The sequence below is a fragment of the Propithecus coquereli genome, unplaced genomic scaffold (assembly GCF_000956105.1).
Source record: "Propithecus coquereli isolate 6110/MARCELLA unplaced genomic scaffold, Pcoq_1.0 Scaffold281, whole genome shotgun sequence".
In the NCBI taxonomy this organism is placed as follows: Eukaryota; Metazoa; Chordata; class Mammalia; order Primates; family Indriidae; genus Propithecus; species Propithecus coquereli.
Genome location: NW_012148408.1, coordinates 1,887,407 through 1,910,866, shown reverse-complemented (window position 1 = coordinate 1,910,866; position 23,460 = coordinate 1,887,407). Strand labels below are relative to the sequence as shown.

General features: G+C 34.1%; 1 protein-coding gene across 1 annotated transcript in view; it reads right to left on the bottom strand.

Annotated features, from left to right (window-relative positions):
• The window catches only part of NF1 (neurofibromin 1), a 273,599-nt gene that overhangs the window by 166,563 nt on the left and 83,576 nt on the right, over positions 1 to 23,460 (bottom strand). The window contains exons 4-8 of the mRNA XM_012648327.1: positions 20,402 to 20,592; positions 13,574 to 13,680; positions 8,594 to 8,661; positions 8,292 to 8,367; positions 7,413 to 7,570 (exon numbers count right to left, since the gene is read on the bottom strand). Coding sequence (XP_012503781.1) covers positions 7,413 to 7,570; positions 8,292 to 8,367; positions 8,594 to 8,661; positions 13,574 to 13,680; positions 20,402 to 20,592 — 600 coding nt within the window. The remainder of the gene's footprint in view (positions 1 to 7,412; positions 7,571 to 8,291; positions 8,368 to 8,593; positions 8,662 to 13,573; positions 13,681 to 20,401; positions 20,593 to 23,460) is intronic.

The window sequence follows — 23,460 nt, the reverse complement described above, 5'->3', positions numbered from 1 at the left end:
TAGATATTATATACAACTCTGGTGCTGATAAAACTGAAAAATATATTTCCTAGCAAAGAACAAACTATCAAAGTGACTTTTAAAAAGACAGAAATTCTTCAAAAAATTAAAAAATAGAATTAGCATATGATCCTATGAATCCATATAATTCTACTTTTGGATATATATCTAAAAGAACTGAAAGCAGAGTCTCGAAGTTATTTGTACACCTATGTGCATAACACCTTTACTCACAACAGCCAGAAAGTGGAAGCAACCCCAACATTCACTGGCAGATAAATTTGGATAAATAAAATGTTGGTATATACATATAACAGAATATTATTCAGCCTTAAAAAGGAAGAAAATTCTGACATGCTACAACATGAATGAACTTTGAGGACATTATGCTAAGTGAAATAAGCCAGTCACAAAAAGACAAATACTGTATGATTTCACTTATAGGAGGTACCCAGAATAGTCAAATCTATAGAGACAGAAAGCAGAAGGGTGGTTGTCAGGAGTTACGGGTAGGGGAGAGTAGGGACTTGTTTAATGGGTATAGTTTTAGTTTTGCAAGATAAAAAAATTTTGGAGATTGGTTGCACAACAATGTGAATTATACTTAGCACTACTAAACTGTACACTTAAAAATGGTTAAGATGGTAAATTTTATGTTATGTATGTTTTACCACAATCAAAAATTTTAAAGGGAAACAGAAAAACTACGTAGATCCATAAGCATAAAACAGCTTTAAAAGGGGATCAATGAGTTATTTTAAACAGACAATAGATACAGAGGCTAGTTCTAGAAACATCCATAAGAAACCAGTACTTGTACCAGTAGTAGCACTTGACTCAGGAGGAAAAGGACAAACTGAAAGTTGGGAGTAAGCAGGAGTCTTACTTTACCACTGAATGCCCTTCCTAACGTACATTGAAAATTTCTATTATGTCAACTTACTACATTACCATTAATGATAACAAGCAAATGTCAAAGGAAAATTTAAGAGCTTCAAATCCTGATGATTTCATAAATGATTTCTAACTAATCAGATAATTTTTATTATTTAAATTATTCCAGGCCATAGAAAAGACTGATAGCTCCCAAACTCATATTATCAATTTAGCGTAAATAGAACAACTAGTTACTTTCAACAGTGATAATGCAGATTATGTTAAACACATTTTCTAAGAACTGGAAAGCTAAAGCCCTAGAAGAAAATGTTTTATTAAGTAGCTACCCAATCCATTTGCCAATAGCCAACCAAATTTACTTTACACACACAAGAATTCAAAGTACAAATTTCTAAATGTAGTTTAGCTTCAAATTTAAAGTAAAAGTTTAACAGAAATTATCTGATTGGATATAACTGAGTTTTAAAACTATCAGAGTTCAGGCCCTTTCAGGGTTTTTTGGTTTGTTTATTATTCATTTCTAAAAAATTTTTTATGTATTTTTATTTTTTTAATTGACATAAAATAATTATACATATTTATGGGGTACATGGTGATGTTTTGATACATATAATGTATAGTAATCAGATCAGGAAAATTAGCATATCCATCATCTCAAACATTTATCATTTGTGTTGGGAATAGTTCAATAACCTCCTAGCTATTTGAAACTATATATTATTGTTAACGATAGTCATCCTACAGTGGTGTAAAACACTAGAACTTATTCCTATTATCTAGCTATAATTTTGTATCCTTTAACAAATCTCTCCCTATCTCCCCCTCCCCAACCTCTAGTATCCTCTGTTTTACTTTTTACTCCTGAGATCAACTTTTTTTTAGCTTTCATGTATGAGTGAGAATACATAGTATTTAATTTTCTGTTCCTGGCTTATTTCACTTAACCTAATGTCCTCCAGTTGCATCCATATTGCCACAAATAACAAGATTTCATTCTTTTTTATGGCTGAATAGATCTCATTGTATATATATGCATTTTCTTTATCCATTCATCTGTTGTTGGATACTTAGTTTGACTCTCTATCTTGGCTATTGTGAGTAGTGCTGCAATAAACACAGGGGTGCAGATTTCTCTTCGATATACTGATTTCTATTCCTTTGGATAAATGCCCAATAGTGGGATTGCTGGGTGATATGGTCGTTCTTTTTGCAGTTTTATGAGGAACCTCCATACTCTTCTCCATAGTGGCTGTACCAGTTTACATATGCACCAACAGTGTATAAGAATTCCCTTTTCTTTGCATCCTCACATTTGTCTTTTTGATGATAGCCATCCTAACTGGGGTAAGATGATAACTCAATGTGGTTTTGACCTGCATGTCCCTGAAAATTGATGTTGACCACTTTTTTATATATTTCTTGGCCATTTGTCTTATTTTGAGAAATATCTGTTCAGATCATTTGCCCATTTTGATTAGGTTACTTTCTGCTATTGAGATGCTTGAATTCCTTGTATATTTTGGATATTAATCCCTTGTTGGATAAATAGTTTGCAAATATTTTCTCCCCTTCTGTATGCTGTCGTTTCCACTCTGTTGATTGTTTCCTTTGCATTACTGTTAATTTTTTTAAAGAAAGTTACTTAAATGCTTGACAATAAGGGATTTTAAAACATGGTATATTCAAGCCAGGCGTGGTGGCCTGTGCCTGTAGTCCCAGTTACTCCAGAGGATCACCTGAGCTCAGAAGTTCAAGACCATCCTGGGCAACATAGTGAGACGCCATTTCTTAAAAAAATATATATGGCCGGGCGCGGTGGTTCAGTCCTGTAATCCTAGCTCTCTGCGAGACCGAGGTGGGTGGATTGTTTGAGCTCAGGAGTTCGAAACCAGCCTGAGCAAGAGCGAGATCCCGTCGCTACTAAAATTAGAAAGAAATTAATTGGACAACTAAAAATATATAGAAAAAATTAGCCAGGCATGGTGGCACATGCCTGTAGTCCCAGCTACTCAGGAGGCTGAGGCAGGAGGATCACTTGAGCCCAGGAGTCTGAGGTTGCTGTGAGCTAGGATGACGCCACGGCACTCTAGCCCGGGCAACACAGTGAGACTCTGTCTCAAAAAAAAAAAAAAATATATATATATATATATGATATATTGAATTTGGGAAACATCATATAGCACTTAAAGACAATGACCTAGATGAACAATGGTTCTCAAACTTTAGTATGCCTCACAATGACTTGGAGGACTTGCTGAAAACAGGTTGTTAGCTGTGGGTCCCTGCCTCCAGGGCTTCTGATTCAGCAGGCCTAGGTTAGGGACCTAAGAATTTGCCTCTCTAACAAATTTCCAGGTGATGCTGATGCTGCTGATCTAAATATCGCACTCTGAGAAACACTTAACTAAATATCTGTATCTATCTATTCACACCCCCCCAATAAAAATATAAAAGCTAGACTGGAAGAATACACCTCTGACCCCTGACAGTGGCTGTCCCTGGTGAAGAACAAGAAAGAATTAGTGAAATCAAAGGAAATTTGTAATTAACTGAGAATTTATGCAAATAGTACTTGTTCAATTTTTAAAACTATATATAAAAGAAAAAAAGATGAGCAATATATCAAAATGTTAATAGGATTATGAGAGATTGTTACATTCTTTGTACATTTCAAATATTTCTGCTAAAAAAAGATACTATATCCAAAAGAAACAATTAACTAGAAAAATATCTATATCAGGCTAAAAATAAAGGATTATTGCTCCTTATATACAAAAAGTTCCACAAATTAATGAGACTGGCAAGCAACCTAATAGAAAAAGAGGTGAAGGAAGTCAGCAGACACTTGCAAAAGAAAACATGCAAATGCCCAAGAAACATATCAAATGATCCTGAACCTTACTAATCGTTAAGGGGAATAAAAATTAAAATGAGATACTCTCTTCTCTATGAATATTCATTTGAGTATTTTAATTAATGCACTCATTTGGAAAATTAATGTTTGAGCCATTAATACTTTCTCTTTCTTTTATATCACTTATTAAATATGAATTATTTTCAATTAGCTTTATTGAGGTATAATTAACATATAATGAGCATCAGTAATTTCAAGTGTACAACTTGACGAACTCTGAGAAAGAACAGTCATGTAACTACAACTACAGTCATGACACAGAACATTTCCATCACCACAAGAAGTACCCTAATGGTCCTTTTCCAGTCAATTTCCTCCCCTAACTCCTAACCCTAGCATCCACTGATCTGCTTTCTGTCCCTGATTTTGTCTTCTCTAGAAGTTCTTTTTTTTTTTTTTTTTGAGACAGAGTCTCACTGTGTTGCCCGGGCTAGAGTGCCATGACGTCATCCTAGCTCACAGCAACCTCAAACTCTTGGGCTCAAGCAATCCTTCTGCCTCAGCCTCCCGAGTAGCTGGGACTACAGGCATGCGCCACCATGCCCGGCTAATTTTTTCTATATATTTTTAGTTGTCCGATTAATTTCTTTCTATTTTTAGTAGAGACGGGGTCTCGCTCTTGCTCAGGCTGGTTTCGAACTTCTGAGCTCAAACAATCTGCCCGCCTCGGCCTCCCAGAGTGCTAGGATTACAGGAGTGAGCCACTGCGCCTGGCCTAGAAGTTCTTTTAAAAGAAATCATATGTCATTTCCTGAGCCTGGCTTCATTTACTTCAAATAATGGTTTTGAGATTCACCCATGTTGCTCAGTCACTAGTTCCTTTTTACTGCTGAGGAGTATTCTCAAGGTACCACAGTTGGTTTATTCATTCACCAGCTGATGGACATTTGGGCTGTTTTCAAATTTAGGCTATATGACTAAAGGCGTTAGGAGCACTGGAGGATAAATATTTGAGTAAATAAGTATGTGCCTTTGATATTTTATTTTCATATTACAGGTGTATAACATAATCTTCATTTTTGCCATGATTGTAACTTGCTTTCAACATTTATATCTGTGGAATTACATTCACAGATATAAATGCTAAAATCTATCTATCTATTTCTCTATATATATATTCTTGTTCCTAATTTTATATTGCTAGCATTCTATGCTTGAAAATTTATACATAATTGTAATGTTAGTATCTATTGTTTGATTCCATTTAGAATGACGTCGTTTACCAGCTTTACTGAGGTACGATTGAAAAATAAAAATTGTATATATTTAAGGTGTACAACATGATGTTTTTGATATACATATATATTATAAATGATTACCACAATCAAGGTAATTAACATATCCATCACCTCACATAGTTTACCTTTTGGGGGGGGTAGTAAGAACACTTTAGATAAGATACTGTCTTACCTCATTAGTGTGGCAAAAATTAAAAAGACGTAAAAACAGGTAGTCCTAATGAGAATGCAGGAAAATAGGCAATCTAATTTAGTGTTGGTGAAAATGTGACCTCCTACAATTATTGGGGAATGTAAATCTAGTAATAACTATTAAAAATTCTAAATACAAATGTCCTTGACACAGAAATTCCAGTTGGGGATTCTAGTTTATAAAATTAGGAGCATCAGATAAGAATATATGAACAAAGATATTTACTTAAGGATTAACTATAATGTAAAAAAACTGAAAACATCTGAATAAATCCATTCACAGTGAAATGGTTCAGTTAACAAAGCTCATTAGTGTAATATAGAATATTACCCAAAACTAAAAGGAATGTGTTAGATCTCTATTAACTATTTTGAGGAACAATCAGAATATATTCGTAGGCAAAGAAAGCAAGATGTAGAGTAAAATGTGTAAAATGATTTCAGTTTAAAATATAACAACCATCACCTGTACCAATGTGTATTTTCATTTGAATATTTGTATGAGCAAGTAGATATGAATAGAAGGATACACACCAGCCATTAACACTGGTTAGTTCAGAGGGAATGTGACTAGAAAAGAGTGAGAATACATAAAAAATGCATACATTTTTATAAATCCAGAAAGATTTAAAGATCTAAATTTTTAACCCAGAAAAATACCAGAGAAAAACAGAAAAGCGTACTTCAAAAATCTTGGGGCATGCCAGACAAGAAAGTCATATATTGTACGATTCCATTTATATGAAATATCCAGTCTAGAATAAACAAATCCATAAAGACAAAGAGTAGTTAGTGATTGCCAAGGGATACGAGGAGAGGGAAACGGAGTGACTTACTAATGGATATGGGGTTTCTTTTTGGGAAAATGAAAATGTTCTGGAATTAGTGGTGACAACTGCACAACTTTGTGAATATACTAAAAACCACTGAAACATACACTTTAAAAGGGTGAATTTTATGGTACATGAATAAAATGAATGAATAAAATCTTGGGGAAGGGAGGTCTTATCAAAAAAGCTAGGAGACAAAAAAGAACAAGACTAAGTTGATTACACCCAAATTTTAAACATCTATATAGCAAAAAGATCTCATAACTAAAGTTTAAAAAGAGAAATCAAGTAAAAATACACACACATATCCCCCACAAATCAACAAAAGACAAATAATTCAATGGAAAAATTAGCAATTCACTAAAGATATACAAATGACCAACAAACATTTAAAAAGATATAGTTGTGGTAGCTGTTTACCTATTTCTATTTTTCCAATAAACAAACAAACAAAAATAGGTACTATTTTAAAGGGCTCCAAAACAATCTAACATGAAAAATCGTTCCTCATAATGGAAAGTTAGGATATAGACCTAAGTGGAGTATCATAGAATCACAGACTCTCAAAGATTACCTATTTCATTTATTTACCCTTTAATGCATAAATTCCCTTTCCAATATTTCTACAAAGTATTGAATCATTCAGCTGATTTTGAACATCTCCATCTACAGGCAAATCACACAGGAGCTCATTTCATGTTTAGTCAACCAAGGGTATTTCTCCCAAATCAGCAAAAAAAGAAAAAATGTATTTGTAAAACAAAGTGCATCCTGAAATTTAAACAAAACAGTAAGATTAACACTCAGCTCTTGGTTTTAAAAAATTATAAGAGCCTCTTAGAATTACCAGTTGTTACAATGCCAATTTCACTACAGATGGTACATCTGTAGCCTACCTTCCTAGTAAAATCCTGTGAAAATTGTTCTAAAACACCTAAAATGAGTTACCAGATAATTTCAGCAGCACCAAGTGGACACACACCTAAGTACACACAAGTAACACACTATAAAAGTGTTGAAATTTAGTAGTACAACCCTTGCAGTGAATTTTAGAGAAACTGTGTTTAACATTAAGAGGGATCATTTAGTCTTCTCTGATAAAAGAATGAAACTAAGGGATCATTTTAAATCTTTGATCATTATGTGGTATTATTTATCCCTCCTCCAAATAAAATTATGTATGTCTCTGCTAAGGCCAGCAAACAGAGTCCTAAAATGATTATAATTCAAATGATCCCCTGAAATAGTTTGCTTAAAGAATGATGAACCTAAACTAATACACACTTTAAATAAAATAAACTGTTTCACTGGACAAAATGGAAATAATTTTGCCCTTCTCACCTTATTCATGTTGTTTTCATCAACCACATCCTTGGATATATCCTGGATTATTTCTGGACACAAGACAAGGAGAATGATTTGTAGTGGCCAAACTGCCGCTTTACGTTTGGTGCTTTCAGCAAAACCATCCACCAAGTCAAATAGTTTTTCTGCACACTCTACATGAAAAATATATTAAATGACGTTATTAGATGAGAAAAAAATTTCTAGGATCAAATTAAAAGCTGGCACTATCCGAAAACCCAAAAAGGCCACACTTTTAAAAGATAAATTTGGAAGTTCACCTCAACAACTACACAAATCCATTCAGGTAAGTAGACAAGGAATGCTATGTTGTCTATGTGTTAGAAGAGCTATCTTGATCCACTCTGAAAAAGTACACACTTTAGAATGGCTGATCCCGTGTTTAGTCTGAATGTGCAGGGCATTATACAAAGTGTGATGTACCCAAGCAACAAAGACTGGACAGCTTCCCAAAGAGAATTACCGAAGTTCTCCAGGGGACTGTTCTCTACCATGCAGTTGTGTCCTCAGAATTCTTACATCATAGCTAAGAATATTACTACTTTATACACATTTCCCTAAATATAAAATAAAGCCTTAGAGGACAAAAACATGCTTCTCTACAATAAAAAAGCAAATATCTAATTACAACTCTAAAGATAGAGCTTCTATTAAACTTCTTTCTATTTGCTCAAAGGAAAGGAAGAGGGTTGAGGAGTAATTGAGAAATATGAGAAAAAAATAATATCTCCTATTTGACATCAGTTGACAATAGAAAGTGTAAATGTACCTTTATGACAAAAATAACTTACAAAGTGATAAGTTTTTACCTCATAAGCAAGAGTTTAAAAGACAAAATATCAATCTCATCCTTACCAGCCATATCAGTCTGTGGAATCTGGTATAGCTTTGTAAATTCATCTGGATAATTTTCTACCCAGTTCCAAAATGCCTACAAATAACAAAACATGTGTCTTTATATGAAGGCAGTGACCTTTTCTTAATACAGTAGATAAAATGTCACAAATTCCTAATTTCCCTCATAAGAATATTACATTTTTCCTAAAACTTAATGTGAAATTATCACTTGTCATAATTATTTGATTCAAAATACTAATAAAGACAGCAAAATTTATAACCAAAACTAAAATTTTAGTACCAAAAAGGTTGTAACTTACCTTTTCTAGGCTATTTATAACTGCTAACTGTGCAATCTTCTTTAGGGCTTTAAATTTAAATGCTGTTTCTGGGAAAAAAAAAAATTTAATTAACTCTAATTAGTTAACACAAATATAGCCCAGAGCTACTAGCAAAAATAACTTTCCTTTCATGTTACTTTCATTCCAATATTATTTGTAAGCAATGAAAAGGTAAAGACAAAATTAATATAAAGACAAAACTCACTAGTTATGTCTGCTAGAGATAAAATTCAATAAAATACAAATATGCCTTGAACTTCCAAGTTTGTAAGTTTTTTCCTTTTTTTTTTTTTCTTTGAGACAGGGCTCTGTTGCCCAGACTGGAGTGTGGTGGCATGATCATAGCTCATTGAAGCCTCTAATTCCTGGGACTCAGGCGATCCTCCTGCCTCAGCCTCCCGAGCAGCTGGGATCACAGGCTCGCTTCACCCCAACTGGCTAATATTTTTTAAAATTTTTTGTAGAGACAGGGTCTCACTATGTTGCCCAGGCTGAGTCTCGAACTCCTGACTTCAAGCGATCCTCCTGCCTCAGCCTCCCAAAGTGCTGGTATTACAGGCATGAGCCACCAAGCCTGGCCCTTTGTTTTTAATGATAACTTACTTTTCCAAAAAAGTATAAAACACATAGTCATTGTAGAAAATTCAAAAAATACACAATAGTCTAAGGGAAATTTAAAACATCACCCAGGATTCTACCATTCAGAGACAATCACAATTAACATTTGGTGAATTTTTTTCCTTCCCTTTTCCTATGCATGTATAAGAAAAACATATTTAACATAAATGAGGTAATATGTTATTGCAAACCTGTTCTTTTCACTTTACATAGCATACTCATTTTTCTCTACATCTTTAAAAATTCTTCATACATATTTCTTGATGGCTCTACATACAAAATGATAGTATCTATTACTTGAACAATTACAACATACCATGTATTTTCAGTAAATCCAATTATTTCAAAATCTTAATACTTTCAACTGACTGAACTGGGCTACAAAGCCATAGTCTTTTCAGTATGCTTTGATGCCTCTGAATAGTTAAGTCTCTATATTAAGTCACTGGTTATTTAGATGTTTTCCAGTTGTAACATTTAAATAATTTCCAATATTTCACTATTATAAATAACTTTAGTAAATACTTTTATATCCAAATTTTTTTACACATTACTGATTATTTCTTTAAGGTAAGTAAAGATCAAGAAATGGAAGTGTCTGGTCAAAAAGATGAATATCTTTTAAAGCCTTTGATAAAGATTATAAAGCTGTTTCTCAGAAGGGTTAGGCCACATGCCGTTCCCACCAAGCAGCATATAAACATCCTTGTCGTTGTTAAGCAGGTTCATTTTCTTCATTTTGCTAATTTGATTGTTCAAAATAGTAGACTGAATTTTTAATGCAAGTAACACTAAACAATTTCTATATAAATATACATTAGGTATTTTAATTTCTTCTTCTAAATGTATTGTCCACATCTAGAAAGAGATTTATATTTGGAAAAGATGACCCCTCTATAAACTATTTTACTGATAGTCCCTTGGCAAAGAACTCTTCCTATAGGCTTTTAACAAAGGGATACAGATTTTTATCACATTTATATAAATATCCTCCTAAGATAGGGATAAGTCCTTGAGTAATAAAAGTCATTATCTAAAGAATCCTTTAATTGCGATTTTTTTTCTGGACTTGCAAATAAGTAACTTACTCTCCAAATTAGTTTTTTAAAGCATCCCTTGGATTTTCTTTATTCTCACTGTCCTTTGATTTCTAAGTAATGGCATTACACTTCACAGTGCTCTGTAGTCTTTTTCCCTTCCTATGTTCATCAACTTTACCTTTATAACTTTTTTAATGTGTTATATACAGTAATCTATTCTCAATTCCAATGTATATATCTTTCACTATGTCAGTTCTACAAGTTTCTGGCTGGATACCCCATGGATAATTCAAACTCTCAGTAGATCTAAAACTGAATTCATCATTTTCTTGACCACCCCATTCACTGCCATAAACCCTTCCTTCCCTTTTCTGCTTTAACCAGCTTGTTCTGTAATATTTGGTGATACTTCTCTAACCTCATATCTGCACTGATTACCAAATGCTATGTATTCTACTTCTTAAATACCTATCATACTGGTCTCTATCCTACCCCACTCCATATGAATCCCCACTACTCATTATTCCTCACTAACATTACTACACAACCAAGTTCCAGAAGTTCATGTAACCCTCTATCAAGCCATCCTGCAAATTTCAAGCAAAGTGGTGTATCTAAAATAAAATACTGATCAAGGTATTTATCACCTTAAAGCCTTTCCATCACTTCCTATGGCCACTAAAATAAAGCCTCATAACTCATAAGCACAACAGTACAACAGTTAAATACTTTGCTTCTAGAGATGGCAGATATCAACTGAATCTTTACCTTCGCAATTACTAGCTCTGTGATTATGGAAATGTTACTTAAGCCTCAGTTTCCTCATTAATATATGGGATGATAATACCAGTATTGCTTCAGAGTGTTATCGCAAAGATTGATGAGAAAAGGCATGTAAACTGCACAGCACTATGCCTGGCACAAACTGAAAACTCAACAAATGTTACTATATTTTTATTAATATAATCTGATCTACTCTTGTGCCTTCATAGTTTGCTCATCTCCCAGCCACACGTAAATACATACTTCTTCTCTCATCTTATACTCATCCTATTTGAGTTTGTCATATTGTTTTGCAAATAATTTGATACTACATTTGTTTCATAAACCATGCCATGAGCACCTTAGGACAGACCCAATATTTTGTTAATTTTTGTAATTCCAGCACTTTGCATGGTTTCTTGCATATAGTTTCTCAACAAATGCTTGCTGAATTGAATTTAAAGCACATCACCACTTTCTCTACTCATTATAGAAAGTTTCCATTCCTTTTACCATTGTCACCTAGAGCCATCTTTTGCTGGTCTAATTAATATTAGCTTTATACCTTATATATTTATCAGTGTATACTCTAAATTTGTGTTCATGAGAGGGCTAAATTCAGTAGGGAAAAGTTACCTCAATATAAAAGAAAGCCATTTCCACATATTTAATTAGTTTCTCTTATTTGGGCATGGAGAACCATCTCAATTAATTATTATAGATTTGACACGTCTAAGAAAACTGTTGTTTTAAACAAACACCTATTCACAGGCAATTTAGATGAGATTTATTCCCCAAAATGTTACTAAACAGTTATTAAAAATCATAAAACTCGGCCAGGCGCGGTGGCTCATGCCTGTAATCCTAGCATTCTGGGAGGCCGAGGCAGGCGGATTCTTTGAGCTCAGGAGTTCGAAACCAGTCTGAGCAAGAGCGAGACCCCGTCTCTACTAAAAAATAGAAAGAAATTAATCAGACAACTAAAAATATATAGAAAAAATTAGCCGGGCATGGTGGCGCATGCCTGTAGTCCCAGCTACTCGGGAGGCTGAGGCAGAAGGATCACTTGAGCCCAGGAGTTTGAGGTTGCTTGAGCTAGGCTGACGCCACAGCACTCACTCTAGCCCGGGCAAAAGAGTGAGACTCTGTCTCAAAAAAAGAAAAAAAACATAAAACTCCACTTACACTTCTTAAACTTTATTCATAGAGGAGATCTCTAGATTTTATCATTCAGTTCCTTAACTGCTCAATGTTTAATGATAGATACTAAAATCTTGCAAATTTTAACTATGAAATGATTGGTGGTTTATTATAATCTAAAATAATTGCTGTTCATGTGTTCATACCTCAGCATAATAATAACTAAAGTGATCCATTTTTTCCTTTATTAAAGTTATTAAAATTGATTAAATTGTTGCTTGATTTTGCAATAGTAATGACCTAAAATCGTAAATTCTGAACAGAGTAATACAGATGGAACACAGCTTCATATTACTCATCTATATAGATATGGTCTTTTTATAACTCTGGTGAAATAGTTAATGAGTTTAAAGCAAGTGTTAAGAAAATTAAACAGGTTTTTTGAAAATTACATTGCAGAATTGTTCAACTTTTCAAAGCTAATATAACTCAATCTCTTTCTTTTAGGTCAGACATTAAAAACATTACTGTTTGACAATTCTTCAATCAAGATACAAAGTAAAATAAAAAGTATGAATTGTATACTATAAGGTTTCACATTTAAACTAGCTACAGTCCAATAACACTTAAAACAATTTTTATACAATGAAATTTAGATATTCGTACTCAGTTTATGAATCATTGATATTTGACTTACATTAACACTTCCTTGCTGTAACAAAATTTCTCAATGCCTTCTGATAGTTTATTTTAATCCACATAATCACATAAAGCACTCTCCAAAGCTTTAAAATTACATATTAGTTGTTATAATATTCCCATGTGGAACTATTATTAACATATTCTACAGGGAAGCAACACTAGGCACTAAAAGGTTAAGGGACTCTGTAATACTGTAAAGCCAATCAGTAACTTAGTAAGAGAGCTGAAAATAGAAATGTCAGAAATGAGATCCATGGCTCAATCCCTCCTCTCACCATAGATCACAATCTCCTGGTTCCATTCTGCAATGAAACTTTGGCATCCTGCTAAAGACTATCTTCTTTAAGCGCTACAACAACTAAACAGGTAACTTCCATAACTTATAGTCATAAAGAGATGAAATTCCATAAAAATTAAACAGCAGCACCATACATTCTCTTTATTAAATGCAAAAATTGTAGTTGAACAAAACTTTCCATTGTCAGGATTTAAGATACTCATTTTCTCTACTGTATTATTTTCAAAGGTTCAAAAACGAGTAAATCATATGTATTATTGGCCATTTCACAAAAACATCTGCATTATAAAATAATTTTGATGTTCTACTTCAACACAGTTAATGTAATTAGTACATTCATAATACTGGTTTTTGACCCAGTGATTAATTTTAGATATATTATCACACATTTAAACTTACCCTTCAGGAGCCGTTTTAATTTTGCACAATCCACATTGATATATTGTAACAATTCTATATCATGAACATCAACATTGTCTTCTGAACAAACAGTCAATTCCTGTAACCTAAAAAGTAAAAAACAATTTATCAAATTAAATTTTAGGATATTCCAAATTCTGAATTCAACAGATTCTTCCCCCAATGATGAGTTTACAAGAGTAAAAACATATATAAAAATAAAGGAATAAGTATTTCTTATAAAAATCTAAAGAAACATAACTAATTTAAGGAATACGACAAAAGAAAATACAATAATCCAGTAAACTTAGTATCCCTATCTTTAAAATTGAGGTGTTTAAATAATTTTTGATACTTTTAGCCAGGGATCTTTGGGAAAATTAGTTAATTCCAGGATTGGGGCAGGAGATGTGGACAACATGAGCCCAAATCACCTTGAGCTTCAAACAAGGAAACTATCAAACAACTACCAGAGTCATGTAAACAGTCGCATAGATACGCACTTAAAGGGGCTCCCAACTTTCAAAAATAGCATAATTTGAGCAGCGAAAAAATGTCTACAATTGAAAAACATACACAAAAAATAAAAATCCATGAGTCTGTAGTAATACTGAAAAAAAAACCTCATGGGTAACCTTTCACAGCTATTAGGGTAACGACTCGTTCTGAAAATGAATGACAGTCAAGTCTCTATCCTGCGTTCCCTCTATGTACTGACTGCATTGTAAGATAACTGAATAAATCATCAAGCAAAAATCTTTTACAAGACTCACAATTTAAAAATAAAGAATAAATGGCAGAATAGAAAATTTATCATTTTGTAGTGCCCAATGAAATGACAAATCCAAGCAATGATGATCAGTGGTTACCTAAAACCATTCGGTAAAAATTTTATGGGACACTTTAAAATGAATGGATAATGCTAATAACATCTAAATCCAACAATTGATCGTAATACTAAAAGCGGGATAATATGGCAACATGAATTACATAGAACTCTCTGTAAAGTATTCTTGGCCCTCCAGCCAAATGAACCTGAATCCAGTCAAACCCAGCCAAACAGAGAATGTGGAAAATTTTACAAGGCAAATAACCCAGTCCAACAAATAGCACGAAAAAAATGGGAAGAGGGGTACAGAAATAAAGAAATGATATAAATTAAGAGAGACTCAAGAGAAATATCAACAAATTGCAAGGTATGGATCTTGTCTGTATTCTGATTTGAACAAACCAAATGAAAAAGCCATTTCTGAGCTAATGAGAAAAAATTAAACACAAATTTGGTAATAGATGATATTAAGGAATTATGATTTTCTAGGTATTTAATAAGATTGTACTTTAATTTTTTAAAATCTATTTATTAGAGATACATACTGAAATATTTACAGGGGAAATGATACGATGTCTAGGGTTTGCCTTCAAGTACTAAAAAAGGAAAAAAGAGATAAATCAAGAATCACAGCATGGTGATAACAGCTGAAGCAGAGTAAGAGATACGGGGGGATTTGAAATACTATTTGTTCTTATATGTTTACGTTTAAAATATTTCCACAATGAAAAGTTTTTAAAATTCAAATTTCAAATATGTAAAAATTATATTAACCTCTGTTCTTGTCAACTAGACTACAGAAACATAAATGATACTTTATCTGCATTCACAGGGTACATTTACTTTGTATTCAAAAATCAAGTAAGCCTTTTTTCATTGCACTTTTCACAGTCTGTACATGTGTTTATATGATTATTTGAGTAATGTCTCTCCTTCATAGTAGTACATAAGCTTATAAGGACAGAAATCTCTTTAAACCCAAACTTCCTTTATATTGAATATGAATTTATCAAACTCAGAGAATTCTCTACAAATGTAGAGAAATCTGCCGGGCGCGGTGGCTCACGCCTGTAATCCTAGCTCTCTGGGAGGCCGAGGCGGGCGGATTGTTTGAGCTCAGCCTGAGCAAGAGCGAGACCCCGTCTCTACTAAAAAGAGAAAGAAATTAATCGGACAACTAAAAATATATAGAAAAAATTAGCCAGGCATGGTGGCGCAAGCCTGTAGTCCCAGCTACTCGGGAGGCTGAGGCAGGAGGATCGCTTGAGCCCAGGAGTTTGAGGTTGTTGTGAGCTAGGCTGACGCCACGGCACTCTAGCCCGGGCAACACAGTGAGACTCTGTCTCAAAAAAAAAAAAAAAATGTAGAGAAATCTGACACTTAAGGGCCAGGTGTGGTTGCTCATGCCTGTCATTCCAGCACTTTGGGAAGCCAAGGTGGGAGGACTGCTTGAGGCCAAGAGTTCGAGATCAGCCTGGGGAACATAGCAAGGCCCTGTCTCTACAAAAAATAAAAAATTAACTGGGTATTGTGGTGCATGCCTGTAGTCCTAGTTACTCAGGAAGCTGTGGAAGCGGGACAGCTTGAGCCCAGGAGTTTGTGGTTACAATGAGCTATGATAAGGCCACTGCACTCCAGCCTAGGTGACAGAGTGAGACCCTATTTCTAATATAAAAGAAAAGAAAAAAGAAAAATTTAACACTTTAACAAAAATGTAGATATTTTAAAACTAATAAATTCACTTAAGCCTAAATAAAAGGTATTAAATTTTTCTTCCATTTCTCACTAAAAACCGCAGGGGTCAGATTTTCAAAAGTTGGTATCACCAATCTATTAAACTCTGCTACCTAATAAGGCATACTCACTAGTCATATTAATATACATCAAAAAAGTAAGCAGTAGGATGGAATTACTAATTTTTATAAAGGGAGCAATAGAGATATGATGAAAAAGCACAAATATTATATGGTCTTATTGATAAGCATAAACTTGAATTTAACAATTTTAGTTCAGTTTAAAATTGACTTATTATTCATCACGCTAAACCTTCAGTTGCTAAAAATGAAATCAATTCTATTTCTTCCTTCCCAAATTCTTCTTTCACTCACTTTAGCCTTTAGCTAACATTAAAATTATTCTAAGCACTTACACTAAACCTCTTCATATCATCAGTGTGAGAAAACCTTGTCAGTTCAAGCAAATTGAGGTGGTCCTCAATACTAATTTACATGCTAAAAATTCCACAGCTGCTGCAAAAAGCATAGAAATATGGAATATGACTCCTTTGAAAACACAACATAATATAGATCAGCAACACCAACTTTTGAAAAGCTGACTCTTACAGATGTTAGTGAAAAATGGAAGAAAAATGTTGCCTCTTTTATAGTCCAGTACCACTATGGGGTAGTCCGAGCAAAAGAAAAGAAGTGTGGAAAACCTAACACTAAAACATCTAGAAGGCTGGGCATGGTGGCTCACACCTGTAATCCTAGCACTCTGGGAGGCAGAGGCAGGAGGATCGTTTGATCTCAGGAGTTCGAGACCAGCCTGAGCAAGAGCGAGACCCCGTCTCTACTATAAATAGAAAGAAATTGGCCAAATGACTAAAAATAGAAAAAATTAGCCGGGCATGGTGGCACGTGCCTGTAGTCCCAGCTACCTGGGAGGCTGAGGCAGGAGGATCGCCCGAGCCCAGGAGTTTGAGGTTGCTGTGAGGTAGGCTGACGCCACAGCACTCTAGCCCAGGCAAGAGAGCGAGACTCTGTCTCAAAAAAAAAAAAAAAATCTAGAAAGATGTATACTGAATAGAAAGATATTTTAAATGTATAAAAATTAAGTAAAACTCTACCTTCCCACTAAGGTTCAGAAATGAAATGGAAACTGAAAACCAGAGAATTAAGTTCATGATCTAGCCCTGCAACAAAGGAAGGATAAGGGAGGTTTTTGATCTCTTTAACCTAACCTAGGAGCTTGGGGCTTAACATTCACATGGAAACTGGATATAAAGCCTTGTACCCTAATAATGCAGAGATCAGAACATGGGCTCTGCATAAAACATGAACTAGAAAGAACTATGCACTTCTTAAACAAAAAAAAAAAAAAGAAAGAAAGAAAAAGAAAATCTATCAGCACAAATAAGTTTATCTGTTCTGCCTAAGCTTTGAATAAGGGGGACAAAAGTCACCAGAACTGTTACATTATAAGGGTTTAGGGTCCAAATTTATACTACTTATACAGTCTGGGACTGAGAAATTAACAAAAAAATAGGTCTAGAGCTGGGCAACTGGCAAATACAAATGCAAAACCATCACTAGAACACTACCACAGCTCAAGACCATAATAGATTCCCAAAGAAAATATAGCCCACACTAAAGATAAGTTTGCAATCAAAGATTACAAAACAGGAAACAATTCCTGTGAATGAAAGTCACCACATACAAACATATAATTTAAAAAATATTAACAAGAATATAAAATAAGTATGTTTTAAATGATTAGAGGCATACAAGAAGAAACTGAAAACTTATTAAAAATAATGAGTAAGAAACCACAAAAAATAGATTTGTATAGAACCAAATAGTAAAGTGTAAAGTCAGGTAGAGCCTTGCACAGAAAAAAGAAAAAATAAAAATGAAAAAGTAAATTGTAAAGAACACAATGACTTTTAAAGTCATTTAGTCTTCTGCCTCTGGTGGTATATCAAATCCAATATTCGGAAGTACCCTATTAATACGAAACAACTAGATCTAGTGCAGTTGTATAGAAATTCTGTGGAGAAACCAGCTAATCTTCTACACAAAAGAATATTATGAGCCACAGAACATGGTATACTCTAGCTATTTTAAGACCTATTGCCCCTCTTCCCCTAAAGAAAAATAAAGGTCAGAAATACAAAAAGCAAACCTTAATCTTAATGGAGAAAAACTTAATGACAGGGAGAATAGTTAAATAATATATTTTCATGATATTGATTCATCCATTATATATGAAATATAAAATGGATCTTTAGAAAGAACTGCCATTCGAGCATATTTTTAAGCCACCTAATGCTATAACAGCAATATCATAAGATGTCCCCACCTAAATTAAACCATCATAAAGGTCTTTTAGATGAGTGGTCCTCTAACAAGATCAGCTCCTATTTCTGGCACAAGCTAAATGAAAAGGCAAATGCAGTTGTCTGAAACATGTTATTTCACAGATCTCATTTCCGAGCAGTCTGTCCCCTGAAAACTAATGAAATTTTAGACACTTAACTTCTATTTTGGCAACAGACAATCAACTAGAATCAGGAAATAATCAAAGTTGTCTATTTTTACATGTGCCAATGCTGCAAAATCCCATAAAATCTTTGGTAATTAGAAAATTCCTAGAGTTTTCAAAAGTGGTATATTTGCTATGTTTTATAAAGCAACTCACATATGGCTAGACTAAAAAACTTTTTTTTTTTTATCACTTTCTACCTTCAACATAAGCTTTCAATTAGTAAGGCTGGTCTAACAGTCACCTAAATGAAAACGGTTTTTGTTTTTTATAATTTTCCAGCCTCCTATTCCCTAGGTGTTTGTTACTTTGCTGATTCAACCAGTATATTATTACTCAGAATATGAAATATTATTTACTCAAAAGATTTCATGGAAATATTGTTCTATCATATAAATATTACAATGGTATATCAGTCATATACCATTAAGTAAAACTTTTTCCTTGGGCCAGGAATTCTGTTGAGGTTGAAAAATATTGTTGCCTAGCATTATAATTATAGAAATGTCATTTCTGTTTAAAAAGACTGCAGGACTTTGAAGTCAGTCAATTCCATGAAACACCATAGCACAAATTCTCAAATTATGATGTATGTTCTCATTCACATCTGTTGGAAACCAACACAATAATGAGTGAATCTGAATAATTGGAAGTCCACTGTTCACACAACACTGACATGTCAATGATGCAAGTACCAGTAAGCAAAGAGGGCTGTTTTTCTCTATCAGTCTTTGATTCACTAAGTCACTAAGTGATTTGTTATATTTCCTACTTGGTCGTAATTAAGTTAAGAACACATTTGACTTGCATGAGAAAGGCAAATCATTTGCATGAAAGCAAGTTCCACAGTTACTTGCTACTGTTACTTATAATTCTATCCCATAGAGCACCATTTATACCAATTTCTCCATCTGTAGCATATCACAACTAATGCTCACAATGATTTTGAATCATCAATAAAAGCTTGAATTATATTTATGATACATCTTTAAAACAAAGTATATTTTATCAAAAGGATTTCATCAAAATACAGTTAAAATAGAAGCATAGGGAAGCAACCTGGTATGATGAAACTAATATAGATTCTGAAGTCACCCTTTGTTATTTTGGGCCCTCCATTGTTTAGCACATCACCTTAACTTTTTGGGTATTACTTGTAAAACATAGGAAGTATCACCTACCTTTCAGGGTTGCTGTGAAGATAAGACAGCATAGCATATGCTGTAAATACTCAATAAACAGGAATATTTTACATGTACTTAAAACACAGTCCACTTTCTGGAAAAGTCTACTCTAACTATTCACTTCCTTGTGCTTCCATATTGCTTAGGTTTTTTGGTAAATTAGGATCTTCTGATAAGGAATAAAGCTGTGAGATCATTAGAATTCTGACTATTCTTAACAATTATTGCATCTGATTGGCTAATTTCATTTAAAGGAATAAGATATTTAAAAAGCCAAACCAAAAATTCATACCTAGTGTTTTTTAGAAAGCCTGGTCATGGGAGATATTTATTCCTAAAATTTACACTTTCAAGTTTTTAACAATATACACATTTAACTGCATACATCAATATCACATTACATAATTAAAATTTCAAAGTAATTAATACATAAAATTTCTACAAAAGCCCAGAAAAAACTCCTTTCTGTTAACTTTTTATTTTTATGTAGACAAAAAAAGACTTCTAAAATTCATATTAATTCAATGGTCCCATGTGGATTTACACACTAACCTGGTAGAAATTCGACTAAAGACTGCATTAAAGTTGTTGCAACTGAGGGAAAATAAAACCCCAGAGGCAGAATTCCGAAGTTCAGCTGCATGTTGGTTTCCTTCACGACAGGTGTGAAGAAAATGGCAGATTTCTGGCAGCAACTGTTTGACCAGCATTGTTTCATCTAATCTCATTGTGTCCTTTGGTTGCTAAAATAGAAATAATCACATAATTCTAAAACTTTCTTAACTTCACCTCTAAACATTTTCTACTATGAAAATTTTCAAACATACAGAAGAGCTGAAATAGAATAATGAACACTCATATGCCCATCACCTAGAGTCAACAATTGTTAACATTTCATCATATTTGCCACATCTTTTTTAGGTAGCCTAATAAAGAGGATGGCCGGCCCCAGTGGCTTGTAATCCTGGCTACTGAGGCTGAAGCAGGAGACTGGAGGCAGGAGGTGAGAGGCTGAGGCGGGAGGATACCCAGAGGCCAGGAGTTGGAGACCAGCCTGAGGAATATAGCAAGACTCCATCTCTAAAACAAAAAATTTAAAAATTAGCCAAGTTTGGTGGCGTGCACTTGTAGTCCCAGCTACTCAGAAGGCTGCAGCGAACTATGATCCTGTAAGAGCACTTCAGGCTGGGTGACAGAGCGAGACTCTGTCTCTTTAAAAAAAAAAAAGGATGTTTCCATCTCTCACCCATAATCACAATTAAAGTCCAATTCCTCATCTATCCTCACTAGTTCCCCGACTCCTGCTTGCTCTCTTGGTTAATTAATGAGTCCTTCTATTCCTAGGAATCCCCTCTTTGCTGTAAGTTCTAAATAAACTTTATTCATATTGATTGGCGAGTGCATTGTGTCATTTCCTAACATCCGAATAAATTCCCGGATGAGGGATCACGCCTGTCTTTGTGCAGACTGACCAAAACAGATACTACTTACTAGAAGTAATTTTGTTTTGGTTGAATTATTTCAAATCAGTTATAAACATAATACTTCACCCCTACATACCTTAGCATCTCTTAAAAATAAGGACTCTAATATAACTTCAAAACAATTAACACACAAGGAAAAATAAACAATTCCTTGTATTGTCTAATACTCATTCTGTATTCAAATTTCACCACTGCCCTAATATGTCTTTCTTAGCTTTTTTTATTCAATGAGGGTCAAAAAAAGGTTCACAGACTACAACATGAGAGCAGTCTCCCCCACGTACATTATATATATCATTTTTTCTTTTTTTTTTTTTGAGACAGAGTCTCACTCTCTTGCCTGGGGCGAGTGCTGTGGTGTCAGCCTAGCTCACAGCAACCTCAAACTCCTGGGCTCGAGCGATCCTTCTGCCTCAGTCTCCCAGGTAGCTGGGACTACAGGCACGCGCCACCATGCCCGGCTAATTTTTTTTTTCTATTTTTAGTTGTTTGGCCAATTTCTTTCTATTTTTAGTAGAGATGGGGTCTCGCTCTTGCTCAGGCTGGTCTCGAACTCCTGAGCTCAGAACGATCCGCCCGCCTCGGCCTCCCAGAGTGCTAGGATTACAGGCGTGAGCCACCGCGCCTGGCCTATATATATCATTTTTATTTTCCATGACATTGGCTTTAAGAAACTGGGCCAGTTGCCTTATAGAAGGTTCCATATTCTTGATTTAATTATTCCCTAGAGATACAACTTGGCTTGTTCTTCTAGTTACTATATTTTCTGTAAGCTAGAATTTAAATCTAATAGTTTAATTAGATAGATTCAGGTTAAACGTGTTAGCTAATTCAGTAAGTTCATGTTATATCACATCGTGAGCACATAATGCCTGGTGGTCCCGTTAATGATATAGCAAGTCTGATAAGTTTGGTGTTAGCATTGAAATCTCTACTTTATAATTATCTACTCTGCAATTTACAAACAACTAATGGATAAGCTATTCTACAGATACGCTATTCTACATTACTATCTTATCTAATGGCTTTGGTATTCATATATGAATAACAATTTTGATAATACCTGAGTAGGGTGAAAGAAAAAAATTTGTATAATCGTGTGCTATACTGGATTCTTTTTTGTACTGTTTTGTTTTTTAGCAACAGGTCTTGCTCTTTCACCCAGGCTGGAGTGCGGTGGCCCAATCCATAGATCACTGCAACCTCAAACTCCTGGGCTCAAGTGATCCTCCTGCCTCAGTCTCTGTAGTAAGTGGGAATACAGACACGTGCCACTGTGCCCACCTAATTTTTTTTATTTTTTGTAGAGATGAGGTCTCACATGTTGCGCAGGTTGGTCTAGAATTCCTGGCCTCAAGCGATCCTCCCACCTTGGTCTCCCAAAATGCATAAACCACCACACCAGACACACACCTGATTCTTAATTGAAATCCAAGAACTTGTGGATGCAAATACACTGAAATACATGCACAGTAAATAAATACATTTCACAAAAACCTGCAAAATTCAAGTTACAATGGCTATTTCTTGTTTACAAGACAACCAAACAATACACATGTTGAAACTAAATCCAATTAATAAATAAAAATCAAAAAAGTATTACATCTTTTGAATAATAGTCATATGCACGGGAACAAAAATACTTTAAAATTCCTCAAATTCTACAAAATTTTACTTATAATAACATAGTGGTAAGTATTAGTTCTTTTTCACTTAGCTATTCCAGCTACTTATATGATAAATATGTACTTGTAGGCTCAGTTCTTCTTAAACTGCCTAAACTTATTTTGATCTACCAACTGAGGATCAAGAGACATCTGTAAAATCACTGAAAGTAATCCCAGAAAATACAATTGTTTGATAATGTAAATAGCATTATTTTTTAGATTATAAATTTAATGGAAAAAACCTATACATTTGGAATAGTAGAGCAGGGCAAGGTATTACATATTGTATGCATTACATAAGTTATACCAGGCCCCACTTATTAGCATTTCAAGTAGTCTAACTCCAAAGAATATTAAATCAAATGGGCCAACAATACCAGTGAGCTTTTTCCAAAATACATTTATCATTACCTCTCAATTACAAATGTTAATGGGGAAAAGCTATGGAACTAGAAGAGGC